The sequence below is a fragment of the Stomoxys calcitrans genome, chromosome 3, assembly GCF_963082655.1.
Source record: "Stomoxys calcitrans chromosome 3, idStoCalc2.1, whole genome shotgun sequence".
Classification (NCBI taxonomy): Eukaryota; Metazoa; Arthropoda; class Insecta; order Diptera; family Muscidae; genus Stomoxys; species Stomoxys calcitrans.
Window position 1 is genome coordinate 56,458,161 of NC_081554.1, and position 18,592 is coordinate 56,476,752.

The 18,592-nt window shown below is 40.4% G+C and overlaps 1 protein-coding gene across 1 annotated transcript in view; it reads right to left on the reverse strand.

Annotated features, from left to right (window-relative positions):
* The window catches only part of LOC106089703 (uncharacterized), a 340,612-nt gene continuing 322,020 nt past the window's right edge, over positions 1-18,592 (reverse strand). The window contains exons 4-8 of the mRNA XM_059364390.1: positions 16,893-17,006; positions 8,852-8,935; positions 8,493-8,594; positions 3,062-3,976; positions 1-2,837 (exon numbers count right to left, since the gene is read on the reverse strand). Of these exons, the coding sequence (XP_059220373.1) occupies positions 1,873-2,837; positions 3,062-3,976; positions 8,493-8,594; positions 8,852-8,935; positions 16,893-17,006 (2,180 nt within the window). The 3' untranslated portion in view covers positions 1-1,872. The remainder of the gene's footprint in view (positions 2,838-3,061; positions 3,977-8,492; positions 8,595-8,851; positions 8,936-16,892; positions 17,007-18,592) is intronic.

Here is an 18,592-nt window from a genome sequence, read left to right on the forward strand (position 1 = left end):
AGTAAAAAGGCGTTAAGTTCGGCCGGACCGAACTTTGGATACCCACCACCTCGGGTATATATATATAAACCATCTTTCGTTTGCCCATCTTCCTTAGTGGAATGTTCATGGGCAAAATTTGCATTTGCATCTTTCGTCAAAATCCGTGAAAAATGCATACCTTAAGCCCCATAGCAGCTATATCGAAATATGTTCCGATTTGGACCAATACTTATAAGTATAAGTAAGTCATTGTTCAATTGTGTATAAAAAAAATATTGTTTTTTTTTAAGTAGCTATATCTAAAAATACACCGATCTGAACCATATACAACACGGATGTCGAAAAGCCTTACATAAGTCAATGTGTCAAATTTCAGTAAAATCGGATTATAAATGAGCCTTTTATGGGGCCAAGACTTTAAATCGAGATATCAGTGTATATGGCAGCTTTATCCAAATCTGGACCGATCTGAGAAAAATTGAAGAAGAATGTCGAAGGGCCTAACACAACTCACTGTTCCAAATTTTTGGCGAAATGCGTCTTTTATGACGCAGACGAGAGATCGGACCGATCTGTGCCGTATTGCAGAAGTATGTCGAGGGGATTAACACAACTTATTGTCCCAAATTTCGGCGACATTGGACAATAAATACGTCTTTAATGGGCCCAAAACCCCAAATCGAGAGAACGGTCTATATGGCATCTATATCCAAATCTGGACCGATCTGGGCCAAATTGCAGAAAGATGTCGATAGGCTTTACACAACTCACTGTCTCAAATTTTGGCAAAATCGGACAATAAATGCGCCTTTTATGGGCCCAAAACCTCAAATCGAGAGATCGGTCTATATGGCAGCAATATCCAAATCTGGGCCAAATTGAAGAATGATGATTTCAACAGACAGACGGGCGGACATGGCTAGATCGTCTTAGATTTTTACGCTGTTCGTTGTAGATGAACAGTATATATACTTTATAGGGTCGAAAATGGATATTTCGATGTGTTGCAAACGGAATGACAAAATACATATACCCCCATCCTTCGGTGGTGGCTATAAAAAGGGTTTAATTGCCTCTTTACTCATACAAAGGCATTGGGTTCTGTATTAGGGGTGGTCATATCAACTAGACTTTTGTTCTATGTTTAAGAGGGATACCTATGAAATTCCCACCATTATCTCTCTCCCTCTCTCTTTGTCAGACAACAATTAAAGTCTTTTTCCATTGAATGTTTTGGATAAGAATAATAATGAAATAATTCGTTTGCTGTAAATAAACTATGGTTGTAAATTATTGCATATTGGGAGCCCAGCTTTATTGTAACTAAAATAGTAAATTTTTCTTCTCTATTAAAAAAAATCTTCATGTTTAACAGTTATTGCAACAAGGAGTTGATTTATATCTATCCTCTCTCTCTCTCTCTTTCTCTGACTAACTGATCTCTCAATAGCTTATTCTTAATGTTTCATTTTCCTAAAAATCTAATTCTGTTACTTGGATACTTTGATTATCTTATTTGTATAAATTAGGAGTTTTTATGCCAGATGCATTTCCTCTCTCTCTCTCTTTCTCTCTATCTCTTTGCGGTCCTGCAGCTCACACATTTATAATAACTTTAAAATGCAGTCTCTAGAAATGAATCAATTAAATAATAATACATTACTATAAAGATATGTATATAATATTATAACGTAATAATATATGTTTTTTTTTTTTAATAATAATTTGTTGCTTAAAATTTCAGTTTGCTTGGTTAAATCTCTCTGTATATATACATTGCCTTAAAACTCTGATGTTTAAATATGCTGCTGTTGGAAATTTGTTTAAAATAAAAAAAAAATACTCTCTGTGTTTTTGTGGCTTTGCTTTTGTTTTGGGTTGGGGGTCTACTCAAACCGATTCCCCATGAAAAGCTTTGTCCTGCTGAACTTTTACCGACAGTATATTGCCCTTGGGCGATTTTTCATTATTGGCCACTGTTTCCGATTGACTATCATCGAGTTTCAAGCTTTCGGCATCTTCTTTGGGATCATCCTGGGGTCCATTGCCTGATGAGTCTTGCAGTTCATCAATATCAATGCTAGAGCTGCCCTTGCGAGGGCGTGGTGTTGTGGGTTCTCTTTCCTTGACATGCTTCATTTCGCCCGCCCCTGAGCCAGAACCAGAACCAGAACCATCTTCTAAATACTCCAGAGGCTTCAGAATTTCGGTGGACTCCAGTGACGAATCCTCCATTGCTTTCATGTTATCCACTTGAAAATCACTGGAGTTGGTGATTCTGGTCTCTTCCGAGGAATCCTCACCGGAATACATGAACTGTATGATTTCCGGAGCGTGTTTTAGTTTTGTCTTAAGACTCTCCATGGCTTTGTTGTGTAAATCCATGCCACCACTGCCTTCGGTGGAGGAGGAGGGCATTGCTGCAAGTTCTTCTATTAGAAAATCACCCATACCGCTGCCACTACCACTGCCACTGCCTCCACCACTACCATAACCACTGATATCATCTAAATGTTTGCTATTTTTGGCTAAATCATGCCCACCACCACCACCACCACCACCCTGGTGGCCATTGGTGCCTATGCTGCGCGGCTCTTCACCCATATCATCAATGTCTGTTAACTGGTAGTTGTTGTCACCCCTAATGCTGAAATCATCTGCAGGCAGCGAGGGATAAGCAGGATTTATTTCCAAAGGTATATCGTCCTCATCCAAGTGTTGGTGGGGTGCTATACTGGCTTCTGTGGAGGATTTCGTATCTTCTGGACCCTCGGTGGTGGAGGCAGCCATTATGGGATCCACAGGTGCTGGTGAGGGCTCCAGAAAGCTGGGCGAAGATAAATCCTCAAAGGGACCTGAAAAGAAAGACATATGGGTGTGATTAGCAGTTTCGGGGATTCTTTGGGCTTAGGCTTAAGGTGGTTGTGAAAATTAGCTCAAACTGCATTAAACAACTCGGTAGACCGAACGGCCTTAAATGTTTGCCTAAAGGGGAGCGCCCGCCCAAATTTAGACCTCTATACATTTTTTATATTTGCTGGTCATTTTCCTATCGTATGTAGCCACCATTCCCACTTACCTTCTGTACTGGCTAATCCACTGCTACCCTTCAAAGCCAAATAGTTCTCCGAAGTTGTTGCTGATCTTGGCCCATCTGTGGTCAAAATGATGTGATAAATATTATCACTACCCGCCGTATCCGAATCCAATTCAGCCGATGAGGAGGGTGCTGCCAAGCCCTCTATAGATTGCTGTGCCTCCGATGGCGAAGCTTGGCCTCCGAAAATCAATTCAGAATTCGGATATTCTCCACTGCCATCGTAGCTGTGAGCTGCAACTCCCTCGGTGGTTATAAGATATTCTCTCTTTATATTCACTTTGCTGGGATCATCTGGTAAGCCTTGAGTGCTAAAAACGGAAAGAGCCGGCTCTGAATCATCAATTTCCCCACTTTCCACAGAGGTAGGTGTAGTACTAGTTACTGTAGTACTTCTAACGGTTGTTGTCGACGATGATGGTGGATATGTTACGGAGGCGGCTAGTTTTAAAGTGTCTCCGCTATTAATGCCCACATTTGTTAGTACAGTATTGCCACCACCACCATTACTAAAACCGTTGTGGTTTCTGTCCTCACTAAGCTTTACCATACTCTCCTCTTTTAGGGGCTCTTTTATAGCAACCATAGCCACCATCATTGGTGTATTAATGGTGGTGGTTGATGGCATGGCTGTTGTCGATGCCATGGGTGTTGAGGGCCCCATTGTTGTTGCGGCCGCCGGTAATGTGTTCGTTGTTGTTGTTGCAGAACTGGGCTTTAGCATTTGATGCACAGGTATGGCTTTGTTGTCATCCGTAATGCGTATCTCTGTGGGCTTTGTGATTTCTTTGATGGTGATTTTGGGTGCATTTTCGGCTGGAGCAATTATTTCGGGTTTGGATGTGGTTGAGGTCGTAGTGAGGGTTTTATTAAGCGATGATTCCGACGAGGTGGCAACTGAAAGGAAAAAATTAAACAAAAGATGATAATGAGAAGAAAATATTCTAATTAAATTTTAGAAAAATTTAAAAAGTCTTAAAAATAAAATTTGAATTCTATAGAAATTATATTTTTACAAAATTTCCTATAGGAATGAAAATTTGACAAAATTTCCTATATAAATGAAATTTTGACAAAAATTTCGTATATAAATGAAATTTTGACAAAATTTCCTACAGAAATGAAATTTTGACAAAATTTCCTATAGAAATGAAATTTTGAAATGATGAAATATGGAAGTGAAATTTTGACAAAATTTCCTATAGAAATGAAAATTTGACAAAATTTCCTATAGAAATGAAATTTTGACAAAACTTCCTATAGAAATGAAATTTTGACAAAACTTCCTATAGAAATGAAATTTTGACAAAATTTCCTATAGAAATGAAATTTTGACAAAATTTCCTATAGAAATGAAATTTTGACAAAATTTCCTGGAGAAATGGAAACTTACTGGGTACCAAAACTACCCTATGGGTACCAAAACTACCCTTTTCCCTAAGGAAAGGTACTAAAACTACGCTTTTCCATAAGAAAGGGTATTAGTTTCCACGAAGGAAGGGTACTAAAACTACCCTTTTCCCTAGAAGAGGGTACTAAAGATTCCCTTTTCCCCAGGGAAGGGTACAAAACTACTCTTTTTCCTGGGGAAGGGTATACAACTACCCTTTTCCCTAGGGAAGGGCATTAATCTACCCTTTCCCCTTGGAAAGGGTACTAAAACTACACTTTCCCCGAGGCAAAAGTATAAAAACTAGTCTTTCACACAGAATAGGAGAAGAAAGGTTAACCTTTCCTGGAGAAAACCCTGAAAACCCTGAGGGAAGGGTAATAAAACTACCCTTTCATCAAGGAAAGGCTACTAAGACTAACCTTTTCAGGAAGGAGGCAACCTTTGCTGGAGGAAACCCTAAACCTACCCTTTCCCCGAGGGAAGGTTACTAACACTTCCCTTTTCCCGAGGGAAGAGTACTAAAACTTCCCTTTCCCCGAGGGAAGGATACTAAAACTACCCTAGGGTACTAAAACTACCTTTTTCCCTAGGGAAGGGTACTAAAACTACCCTTTTCCCTAGGGAAGATTACTAAAACTACACTTTTTCCTAGAAAAGGTTATTAAACTACCCTTAACCCTAGGAAAAGGTATTTATCTACCCTTTCCTCTTGGAAAGGGTACTAAAACTACCCTTTCCCGAAAGAAAGGGTAATAAAACTACCCTTTCCCGAAAGAAAGGGTACTAAAACCACCCTTTCCCAAAGAAAGGGTACTAAAAATACTCTTTCCCGGAGGAAAGGCACAAGACTACACTTTGTCGGCGGAAGATAGAGGATAGAGTACTAAAACAAACCTTTTCCCGAGGAAAGGGTACTAAAAGAAACCTTTCCCCTAGGAAAGGGTACTAATACAAACCCTTCCCCGAGGGGAGGGTACTAAAACTACCCTTTCCCCGATGAAAGGGTACTAAAACTGCCCTTTCTCCAATGAAAGTGTACTAAAAATACACCTTCCCTAAAGTAAGAGTAATAAAACTACCCTTTATCCGATGAAGGGGTACTGAAACTACCCTTTCCCCGAGGTAAGGGTACTAAAACGACCCTTTCCCCGAGGTAAGGGTGCTAAAACTTCCCTTTTTCCGAGGGAAGAGTACTAAAACTTTCCTTTCCCCGAGGGAAGGATACTAAAACTTCTCTTTTCCCAAGAGAACGGTACTACAACTACCCTTTCCCCGAGAAAAGGGTACTAAAAGTACACTTTTCCTGAGGGAAGGGTATTAAAACTACCCTTTCCCCGAGGGAATGGTACTAAAAGTACCCTCTTCCCGAGGGAATGGTACTAAAAGTACCCTCTTCCCGAGGGAATGGTACTAAAAGTACCCTCTTCCCGAGGGAGGGGTACTATGATTGCTTAAGAAAGGGGACTACAACTACCATTTCCTCGAAAAAGTGTAGAAAGACTACCCTTTCCCCGAAGATAGGGTACTAAAGCCTTTCTTTCCCGGCGAACGGGATACTAAAACTATCCTTTATCCGAGAAAGGTTACTAGAACTATCCTTTCCTTGAGGAGAGGCTACTAAAACTATCCTATCCCCTAAACTTATTCTTTTCCAGAGGAAAGGGTACTAGAACTGTCCTTTCCTCGAGGAGAGGGTACTAAGGATACTAAAACTATCATTTTTCCGAGGAAATGCTATTAGAACTATGATTTCCTCGAGGATAGGGTACTAAAACTATCCTCAAAACACCTTTCCCGAGGAAAGGGTACTAGAACTATCGTTTCCCGGAGAAAAGGGAACGTGAGGAAAGGGCTAAAGCTATCCTTTACCGGAGGAAAGTTTCCGAAAACTCCCCTTTTCGAAGGAAAGTGTACTAAGCTACCCTTTCATGAAGGAAAGGGTACTAAAACTGCCCTTTTCCCGAGAAAAGGGTACTAAAACTGTCCTTTTCCAGAGGAAAGGGTACTAAAACTACCCTTTCCGTGGGGAAAAGATACTCAAAACTACCCTTTTCCCTAAAAAGTATACTAAAACTACCCTTTTCCCGAGGAAAGTGTACTAGAACTACCATCTCCCCGTGTAAAGGGTACTAAAACTATATTTTCCCCGGGAAAGGGTACTAAATTATCCCTTCCCCGAGGAAAGGGTACTAAAACTGCCCTTGGCCGGAGGAAAGGGTGCTGAAACTACTCTTTCCACGAGGAAAGGGTACTAGTACTATCCTCTCCCCGTGGAAAGTGAATTTGAACTATCATTTCCTCGAAGAGAGGGTACTAAAACTACCATTTCCCCGAGGAATGGGTATTAAAACTATACCTTCTCCGAGGAAAGGGTACTAAAACTGCCTTTGCCCCGAGGAAAGGGTGTTGAAACTATCCTTTCCTGAGGGAAGGGTACTAAAACTACCCTTTCTCCGAGGAAAGGAAACTAAGACTACCCTTTCCCGGAGGAAAGGGTATTTTAACTACGCTTTTCTCGAGGAAAGGGTATTCTTAGATGCGTTTCCCCGAGAATCCCAATTTTGGTGTGAAAGATTGGGATTACAGACCCTTAGTCTGGGAAGAAATATCTTCCTTCTTGACAAAGCCCATTTCTGCGCCTTGCCAGATCTCGCCAGTCTTTTTTAGGGTGAAACGACAGATCCCAAACGGCCCAAATACCAGCCTGCATCGTCACAAATTGGAAGAGGCTCAGGCAATTCCGCCAGGTCATCGAGGTATACAGATGATAACCCATTGACTATTCCTATCCAATTGTTACCTAGGTATGCAGCCCTGTTCCTCTTCCATATCGACAACTGCCATCACCAAGCTGTCATTAGCGACAATTCAAAAAATCTTTTGATTGACTGCAGTGTCGTTTCCGAATATAGACGTGTTGTCTATTCGGCTCTCTGAGCCCAATGAAGAGAGCTTCTCTTCTTTACGTTGAAAGGTAATGCGTCTTTCACTATTCCAACCTCTTAAAGAGCTTATTGGTTTGCCAAAGAAGGCCGATGGCCTTTCTGTCGCTTGCTAAACAATACCTTTCCTAGCATAAAGTTCATGAAATACATTCACACTCTGAACCGCCGTATTTATGTTTACCTTGGCTGTGAATATGCAAAATGCAAATTTTGCCCATGAACATTCCACTAGGGAAAAGGGGCAAACTTCCCACATATCAATGAGCAGTGCAGTTCGATTCTAGTCTTAAGCTCAATGATAAGGGGCCTCCTTTCTATAGCCGAGTCCGAACGGCGTACCACAGTGCGAGACCTCTTTGAAGAGAAGTTTTACATGGCATAGTACCTCAGAAATGTTGCCAGCATTAGGAGGGGAAAACCACCGTTAAAAATTTTTTGTGATGGTCTCGCCAGGATCCGAACCCAGGCGTTCAACGTCTTAGTCGGATATGGTAACCTTTGCGCTATGGTGGCTGTGAATAAGTTTTCTGCCAATTCGGCCATCAAAATTTGCAAAATGCCCCGTTTTTGTTAAACACTGAATTACCAGCCTTGATGATTTTGGTGATAGATAGCAAAATTTGAATGAAGTTGTGGTACATCCCATGTGATCAACTCAAATAAGCATTCTTCACAAGCTCCCGAATGTGGCACTTCCAATTCACTTTCAGGTATTTAACTCAATCTGACATTCCTATGGTCTTCGCGTGGACCTCTCTTCGTTTTCCTAGTGAACAGTCATATCTCTGCCATCTCAGGTTAGAGACTTTTGAGTATATTGGCATTCACTTTTCCTTTTGTGTTTTTTTGACCAAATTTAAACCAGACTTAATTTTCCCATATGTTCTCAATTATCTTGTTTACATGCATCTCTTCAAAAATAACCTCATTAAGCTTTTTGGCAAAACCATTTAATTTATGCCTAGTTAACATATAGAATAGTTCCCACTCACACTCACACACATACACATACGAACAAACATATTATGTGAGTGTATTATGATAAAAGTTTTGCTTATAAATAAAATTAACTTACCGGGGCAATTATCATATTCTGGACAACAGACACCTGGTATGTATTTGGGAGTACAATCGTCACGATGGAAGCAAGTGACTGAACTGCATAAAATTTCACCACCTGTAAAAGGAAATGGAAAGGAAATTTGTTATAGCATCAGCTGTGTGAATGTGTGTGGTGTGCTTAGTTTAAAGCAAGTGTAGAGGTGGGGGTTGTGTGTGTGTGTGTGTATTTCGTCTAGGCTAAGAATGAGACAACAATCAACTGGCAAACCATAACCACCCACTAAAGTGAAAAGAATAACATTATGGTTGTTGTTGTTGGCATTTGTAGTTGTGTTGAAAGTATGGGGTCCGAGTGTAACTTTCACACTTTACCTTGACAGTAGCACACAGTGCATGGTGTCTCCGGATCTACCAACTTATCACCATTCAAATAAGTTTTGCCATCCTTTTGGCAATCTGGGCATCAGGCCACATAGTGTAGTTGCAAGCAGCCACATCGACATCATCAACGTTGTTTGGCATTTATTTTATTTTTGCATGTGGGCGCAACAACAGCAGCAGCAGCAACAGCATCAAAAACAAAGAAATAAAATAGAAAAAAAAGAAAATTGTTAGCATATTTTATAATACTTAGAACGTTTTGCATACCAACTATGTATGTACTATGTATCTGATAAAAAAAATTGAAAGTCAACGAGAACAACAAACTATGGGCAAGAATATGGACCACGTCCATGGCAAATTTTCATAAAAAATTTAAGGAAAGGATGGTGTTATCATGAGACGCCTACCTACATATAGCAACTTTAGAATGTTATAACTTTCCTTGTTCGAACATGGAACGAGGCGAGACAATAACGATTTATTAACTGAAGTTTCTCCGAGGTGGTTTTGCAGGGGGCCATATGAGTAGTGCGGTTAACTATGGTCACTAATGATGGCATACATTTTGAGAATGACTTTTCGAGCTAGGTTATTGAAAGATTGTAACAAATTAATCAGCTAAACTTCCATATGTCTCAGCAAACAAAGGGCTGCTGTTTTAACAAACATATCCTGCTCTTTCAACTACCAAATCGGTTTTTCATGAAGTATCGAATGTGGTGTTTTATTTCGTTTTCTATTTTAATTTGTATACCCACCACCATAGGATGGGGGGTATACTAATCTAGGAGTTATTTTGGGGTGCGGCTCCCCAAACACATGGCTCTATATTGTGATTGGTCTATATATCCGTTTGGCGTAGTTTAGCCGTCACCCGACCCATATTGCCATAATGGGTCAATTGACCTATTCGATGTATTTTAAGGAGGAAAAGCGCCACCTAGACTTGAAAGCACATTTTAATGTCATATTCCTAATCTACTCCCAAATACCTTTCATTTGAATCCCATATAGTCTTGGTCGCCTGATATGCCCATTTGGGGGTATTTGGGGGTAGGACGACCTCCCATTACTTGGACTTCATTTTTTATGCCATATTTGTAATGTACTGACGAATACTTTTCATTTGATTAATTATTGATCGGAACATGGAATATACCTACTTGGGGTTGGGGCGGCCCAGCAGGGTACTTGGACCGACATTCTAATACGATATTCGTTTTTATACCCTCCACCATAAGATGGGGGGTATACTAATTTCGTCATTCTGTTTGTAACTACTCGAAATATTCGTCTGAGACCCCATAAAGTATATATATTCTTGATCGTCGTGACATTTTATGTCGATCTAGCCATGTCCGTCCGTCTGTCCGTCCGTCCGTCCGTCCGTCTGTCTGTCGAAAGCACGCTAACTTCCGAAGGAGTAAAGCTAGAAGCTTGAAATTTTGCACAAATACTTCTTATTAGTGTAGGTCGGTTGGTATTGTAAATGGGCCATATCGGTCCATGTTTTGATATAGCTGCCATATAAACCGATCTTGGGTCTTGACTTCTTGAGCCTCTAGAGTGCGCAATTCTTATCCGATTGAAATGAATTTTTGCACGAAGTATTTCGTTATGATATCCAACAACTGTGCTAAGTATGGTTCAAATCGGTCCATAACCTGATATAGCTGCCATATAAACCGATCTTGGGTCTTGACTTCTTGAGCCTCTAGAGTGCGCAATTCTTATCTGATTGAAATGAAATTTTGCACGACGTGTTTTGTTATTATATCCAACAACTGTGCCAAGTATGGTTCAAATCGGTTCATAACCTTATATAGCTGCCATATAAACCGATCTTGCGTCTTGACTTCTTGAGCCTCTAGAGGGCGCAATTCCTATCCGATTTGGCTGAAATTTTGCATGACGTAATTTATTTTTACTTTCAACCACTATGCCAAATAAAATACAAGTCGGTTCATAACCTGATATAGCTGCCATATAAACCGATCTTGGGTCTTGACTTCTTGAGCCTCTAGAGTGCGCAATTCTTATCCGAATGGAATGAATTTTTGCACGAAGTATTTCGTTATGATATCCAACAACTGTGCCAAGTATGGTTTAAATCGGTTCATAACCTGATATAGCTGCCATATAAACCGATCTTGGGTCTTGACTTCTTGAGCCTCTAGAGGGCGCAATTCTTATCCGAATGGAATGAATTTTTGCACGAAGTATTTCGTTATGATATCCAACAACTGTGCCAAGTATAGTTCAAATCGGTCCATAACCTGATATAGCTGCCATATAAACCGATCTTGGGTCTTGACTTCTTGAGCCTCTAGAGGGCACAATTCTTATCCGATTTGAATGAATTTTTGCACGAAGTATTTCGTTATGATATCCAACAACTGTGTCAAATAAGGTTCAAATCGGTTCATAACCTGATATAGCTGCCATATTAACCGATCTGGGATCTTGACTTCTTGACCCCTAGAGGTCGCAATTATTATCCGATATGCCTGAAATTTTGTACGTCGGATCCTCTCATGACCATCAACAAACGTGTTTATTATGGTCTGAATAGGTCTATAGCCCGATACAGATCCCATATAAATCGTTCTCTCTATTTTACTTCGTGAGCCCCAATGGGCGCAATTCTTATACGAATTGGCTGAAATTTTACACAGGTCTCCAACATATAATTTAATTGTGGTCCGAACCGGACCATATCTTGATATCGTTTTAATAGCAGAGCAACTCTTTTCTTATATCCTTTTTTGCCTAAGAAGAGATGCCGGGAAAAGAACTCGACAAATGCGATCCATGGTGGAGGGTATATAAGATTCGACCCGGCCGAACTTAGCACGCTTTTACTTGTTTAGTCTCAAATACCTTTCTTTTGATACTCATATTGTGCCTATCAGTCCACTTTTGGTTTTGGGTGACGTTTTTGGGGTAGGATGTTTCCTTCAAGTCAAACCTAAACAATCTGTGAAAATATTAAGAAGATCCGTGCATCTGTTTTGGATTCTACGGAACGAACAAACAAACCGAGTCCCAAATGGTCATGTTGGGTCATATGCTCACTTGAGGCGTTTTTGGGTGTTAGGATTACCCCCATATACTTCGATCTGATTTTTTATGCCAGATTCATAATCTACTCCCGTATACCTTTCATTTGAGCTCCATATTGACTTGAACGCCCAATATGTCTATTTGGGGGAATTTTTGGGTTTGGGGCGGCCCGATGGGTACTTAGACCCAAATTTAATTACCATATTCGAATTCTACTCTTCAAAACCTTTCATTTGATATCCATATTGTATCGATCGGTTCACTTATGATTTAGGGGTGTGCTTTAGGCATAAGGGGGAGGGTCCGCCCCCCTTCCGATATCAACAAATTATAAAGCCTATTCCTCCCTTCTGACCATATTCGTAGTTTACTTCCGAATGCCTTTCATTAGAGTCCCATATTGCCATGATCGTCCCCATTGGGATTTTGGGAGTGGTACGTCCCCGCAAATATTTCGCCTCGAATGTGAATATAAAATTCGTTCTCTACTTCCTTTCTTTTGAGCCACATATTAACATGGTTCGTAAATATGTCCGATTTGCTTTCGGTGGTGAATTGGGGTAGCAGGACGCTTTGCATTCACTCTCTACTCCCAAATAACTTTCAATTGAGCCCCACATTGCTATGGTCGATAAATATGTTTGTCTGGCTTAGGAGCCAAACACTTGGCTTTAAAGCAAATATTAGATTCGAGGTATACTTTCAAATACCTTAATTTGAGCTTTGGATTGTCGGCAAATATGTCCAGTTTGGTGTTCCCCAAGCACTTGTTCCCATTTTTCGAATACCAAATCAGTTTTCTACTCTTAAATACCTTTCATTTTAGCTCCCTAGTCGTCATAGTCATAGTCGGCAAATATGTCTGACTTGAGGTGTTTTAAGGGTGTGGGCCCTGGAATAATATCAACTTTGTGCTCCACCTTCAAATTTCTTTTATTTGAGCCCAAATCGCCAAGGTCATCAAATGAGCCCTATTTGAGATTTGTTATGGCGGTGGGACGGCCCCCAGACATTGGTCCCGAATATTGATTTCATGTTGGTACACTATTCCCAAATATTTTTCATTTGAGCCCCGTATTACCATAGTCGGCAAATATGTCCGGGCTTGGGAGTGTTTATGGGTGGGGCGAACAACCTGAGACTTGGCGGTCAAAAAAATCACATTCGTGCTCTGCTCTTAAAAAACTTTTATTTGAGCCCCATATTGCCAAGGTCATCAAATACGTTTTTTTTCTGAGTCTTTTGGTGTGGGTCGGCCACCTAGACACTTAGTACTCAAAGTTGCTATCAGATTCGTGCTCTACTCGAAAATACCTTTAAATTGAGCACTTTATTGTCTTGGTTGGTAAATTTGTCCGTTTAAGGGGGTGTTTTGGGGCTGAAGTGAACCTCCTATCACTTGATCCCACATTTGCATATTAGATTCGTTTTCTACTCTTAAATACCTTTCATTTGAGCCCCATTTTGTCATGATTGGTTTATATATCCATTTGGCGGGCTTTGGGTGTGGGGTGGTCCCCTTAGCCATCCCAGCCCATATTTGGATACCACATTTTTGATTTTAGTGCAGACATAATTTCGCTTGAATTGCATCTCCATCTTCGAGATCTGGCATTTTTGAAAATTAGGTTTAGGGGGAGGGTCCATTCGGACTCGGCTATGAAAAGGAGGACCCTTATCATTGAGCTTAAAATTTGAATCGGACAGCACTCAGTGATATGTGAGAAGTTTGCCCCAGTTTCTTAGTGGATTTTTTTTATGGTAAAATTTACATTTACTCTACTACCAAACCCCTTTTATTCCAGTCCTTTTCTATCCTGATCGGTCTTCATATATTAATTTTAATTCCTTGTTTTTTGGTAGGATGGGGGGAGGGAGATTGCCCTCTGACAGGTTCTTTCATTTGAGTACAATATATTCTCGGGCGTCCTGCATGACAATTTTGTGTAGTATTTATTGGAAGGAGAGGTTTGGTCCGCGACGTTAAGATCCAAAGACAATTTATTTGAATCCTTTTTTGTCGCGATCTACATGTCCTATTGAACGACAGGACGTGACTTGAATCCTTATATCATCATTAGATTCGAACTCTACTGTCATAGATCTTTCCTTTAATGACCATATTATACCGATCAAACTACATGTTCTATTGAAGAGTGGGAGGGCCGGTTCTAGAATCTGCCTCTGACTCAAATATGTATACCAGATTCGTAGTCAACTCCCAAAGACCTTTCATTTGTTGCCCATTTTGTGACGTTGGACATTCATGCACGTTTTGGGGGTTGCAGAGGCCCCGTAGGCAACTTGGACTATATTCCTAAAACAGAAGTTTATTCAACTTCCAAACACCTTGATACCCATATTGTCGCAATCGGTAAATATGTCCTGCTGGAGGGTTTTGGGGGGTGGGGAGGCCCCTCAGACACCATGGAATAAATTTTTGTATAAGATTTCTATTCTACTTTTTAAACCTTTCATATGATACCCATATTGCTCAAGGCGGTAAAAGTGTCTTGTTTGGTGGTGTTTTTGAAGGTGGGGAACCCCCCCGACACTAAGGGTGATATTTTTATGCCAAGTTCGTACTCTACTCCTAAATACCTTTCATTTGATACCCATATTGTCCCAATCAATAAACATGTCCGTTCGAGTGGATTTTGGATGGGGCGTCCCCCCAGGTAATTTGCCCACAAAATTTTATACCAAGTTCGTATTTTTGGGGAACCATTAGGTGGCATACAAAATTTCGTATAAATCGGTGCACCCATATCTGAGATCTGGCGTTTTTGAAAATTAGGGGTAAGGGGGAGGGTTCGCTCCCCTTCGGGTATCAAAAATGTAGTACCCTATTTTCATCATATGTGAAAATTAAATAAAAATCGTTTCAGCCGTTTTTGAATCTATATAGAGAACAGATAAACGCACCAACAAACAAAGCGCAACAATTTAATTTTTATGCCCACCACTATAGGATGGGGGTATACTAATCTAGTCATTCCGTTTGTAACACCTCGAAATATTGATCTAGGACCACCACTATTAATCGTCTCGACATTCGGAGTCGATCTAGCCATGTCCGTCCGTCCGTCCGTCTAACGAAATCACAATAGCGGTCGAATGCGTAAAGCTAGCCGCTTGAAATTTCACACAGATACTTAATATTGATGTAGGTCGTTGGAGTTTGCAAATAGACCATATAGGTTCAGATTCAGATATGGCTCCCATATAAACCGATCTCCCGATTTGACTTCTTAAGCCTCTGGAAGCCGCAATTTTTACCCGATTTGGCTGAAATTTTGCATATAGTGTTCTGTTATGACTTCCAATAACTATGCCTAGTGCGGTCCAAATCGGTGTAGAACCTGATATAGCTCCTATATAAACCGATCTCCCGATTTGCCTTCTTGAGTCCTTACAAGCCGCAATTTTTATCTGATTTAGCTGAAATTTTGCATGTTGGGTTCTGTTATGACTTCCAACAACTTCACCAAGTACGGTCGGAATTGGACTATAACCTGATATAGTCCTGATCTCCCGATTTGACTTCTTGAGCTCCTAGAAGCCTCAATTTTCATCTGATTTGGCTGAAATTTTGCACATACTGTTCTGCTATGACTTCCAACAGCTGTGCCAAGTACGGTCCAAATCGGTCTATAACCTGATATAGCTCCCATATAAACCGATCTCCCGATTTGACTTTTAGCCAAATACGGCCAAAATCGGTCAAGAACATGATATATCTCCCATATAAACCGATCTCCCGAAACGAAGCCACAATTTTCATCCGATTTAGCTGAAATTTTGCACATACTGTTCTGTTATAGCTTCTAACAGTTGTGCCAGAAACGGTCCCAATCGGCTTATGACTTAATACAGCTCCCATATAAATCGATCTCCCGATTTGACTTCTTGAGCTCCTGGAAGCCTAAATTTTTATCCGATTTGGCTGAAATTTTGCAAATAGTGTTCTGTTATGACTCTAAACAACTGTGCCAAGTACGGCCCAAATCGGTCAAGAACATGATATAGCTCCCATATAAACCGATCTCCCGATTTCATTTCTTGAGTCCTTACAAGCCGCAATTTTTATCCAATTTGGCTGAATTTTTGCAAATAGTGTTCAGTTAAGACTTTCCACAATTGTGCCAAGTACGGCCCAAATCGGTCTATAACCAGATATAGCTCCCATATTGTAGCAGAATCCATGGTGGTGGGTTCTCAAGATTCGGCCTGAACGAACTTGGCAGCAAACAAAAACTGCTGTTTTAGCAAACATTTTTGCTGTTTTGAATAACAAATTTGGTTTGAGCCATGTTAAAACTTCTCCCCAAAGAGGTATCGCACTGCTGCACGCCTTTCGGACTCGGCTATAAAATGGAGGCCCCTTATCTGCTCTCCGTGATATGTGAGAAGTTTGCCCCAGTTCCTTAGTGGAATGCACAGGGGCAAATTTGCATTGGCATTAACTACTTAAAGTCGGCAGACTTTCTAAGAGTGTAGCTTTCAAGCCAAACGAAGAATGAGTCCAACCAGTCGTTTGGCTGGAAAGCTACACTCTTAGAAAGTCTGCCGACTTTAAGTAGTTAATGCCAATGCAAATTTACCCCTGTGCATTCCACATAGGAACTGGGGCAAACTTCTCACTTATCACTGAGAGCTGATAAGGGGCCTCCATTTTGTAGCTTTCCAGCCAAACGACTGGTACGACTCCTTCTTCGTTTAAAATTGTTTTTATATACTGCTCATAGTTCTCTCCCACAGTAATGAAAAATTTCCATTAAATATTTGCATGACCTTCACATACCACCCTCGTCGCAATACCAATTCGTTGCACCATAACGAAGGTGTTCATGTACGTAGGTGTGTCCATGACAGTGGGATGAAATGCGCACAAACTGTGCCCAACATAAATGCAAATAAAAATGTATACGAAAAAGGAAAAGAAAACCTAAAAAAAAAAACTTACCACATTTATAATCAGGACAACAGTGTCCTGTCTTTTGTATGGCACGACAACCGACTTGTTTTTCACAGAACACCGTTGTCTCTGCCACATATTCACCATCCAGTAGACACTGGCCTACATTGCCAGTATAGCGCAAGAAATGGACCGGTGTACAAGTGAACAGCAGTATCATCATTGCCAGCAATCATGTTGTGTGGTGTAGGAACAAAACCATGAGCCAACCCAATAACCAGACAACATGCCAGTGCCAGGTAGCAAAAGCAGAAGGAGGCATTAAAAGCAGCATCCGCACAAGCATCAATGGGGAAAAGGAGAAAAAACACAAACTTTGAGTTAGTAATGAAAATGTAAACAATAGAAAGTCAAGCATACTTGAATCAAATACATTGAAAAAACTTATTTTTAAAAATAATTACAACAAGTAAAAAAAAATAAATTAAAAATATTTGAAGCTAGACAAAGTTTGATGTAAAGGTATAAAAGGTCCCATTTGATTCTAGGAGAATCAGCTAGCATTCCCACAGATTTCAGTTTTCTTAATATATTTAAGGCGGTTCCTAGCCTTGCACACTTATCTTTTATAGAGTACTAGCTGACCCGGGCCCGCTCCGCTGCGCCTTCTTTTACTTTTTATGGAACAAAGTTTTCTTTGCAATATTTATTTTCGACCATTAAAGAGCTTTTAGTAAAATAAAGGGTGATTTTTTTGAGGTTAGGATTTTCATGCATTAGTATTTGACAGATCACGTGGGATTTCAGACATGGTGTCAAAGAGAAAGATGCTCAGTATGCTACATTTCATCATGAATAGACTTACTAACGAGCAACGCTTGCAAATCATTGAATTTAATTACCAAAATCAGTGTTCGGTTCGAAATGTGTTCAAATTTTGACAAATTTTGTTCAGCGATGAGGCTCATTTCTGGTTGAATGGCTACGTAAATAAGCAAAATTGCCGCATTTGGAGTGAAGAGCAACCAGAAGCCGTTCAAGAACTGCCCATGCATCCCGAAAAATGCACTGTTTGGTGTGGTTTGTACGCTGGTGGAATCATTGGACCGTATTTTTTCAAAGATGCTGTTGGACGCAACGTTACGGTGAATGAACACATTTCGAACCGAACACTGATTTTGGTAATAAAATTCAATGATTTGCAAGCGTTGCTCGTTAGTAAGTCTATCCATGATGAAATGTCAAAGCATACTGAGCATCTTTCTCTTTGACACCATGTCTGAAATCCCACGTGATCTGTCAAATACTAATGCATGAAAATCCTAACCTCAAAAAAATCACCCTTTACCATACTACGAAAATAGTATTGTATTGCGTTGCCTAAAAAGTTATTGCGGATTTTTCATATAGTCGGCGTTGACAAATTTTTTCACAGCTTGTGACTCTGTAATTGCATTCTTTCTTCTGTCAGTTATCAGCAGTTACTTTTAGCTTGCTTTGGGCAAAGGGTGATGCCCTAAATACATGGTCCTACATCTCGATATCAAATTCGTATTCCACTCCCAAATACCGTTAGTTGAGCGCCATATTGCGATGGTCAGCAAAAAATTGCTGTTTGTGGGGTATTTTGGGAAAGAAAACAAAGGGGTACTCCCAAATACCTTTCATTTGAGCCCCATATTGCTATGGTCGTAAATTTGTCCCCTTTGGGGGGGCCGGGAGGGGGGTGATTTTCGGGAGAAGCGGCC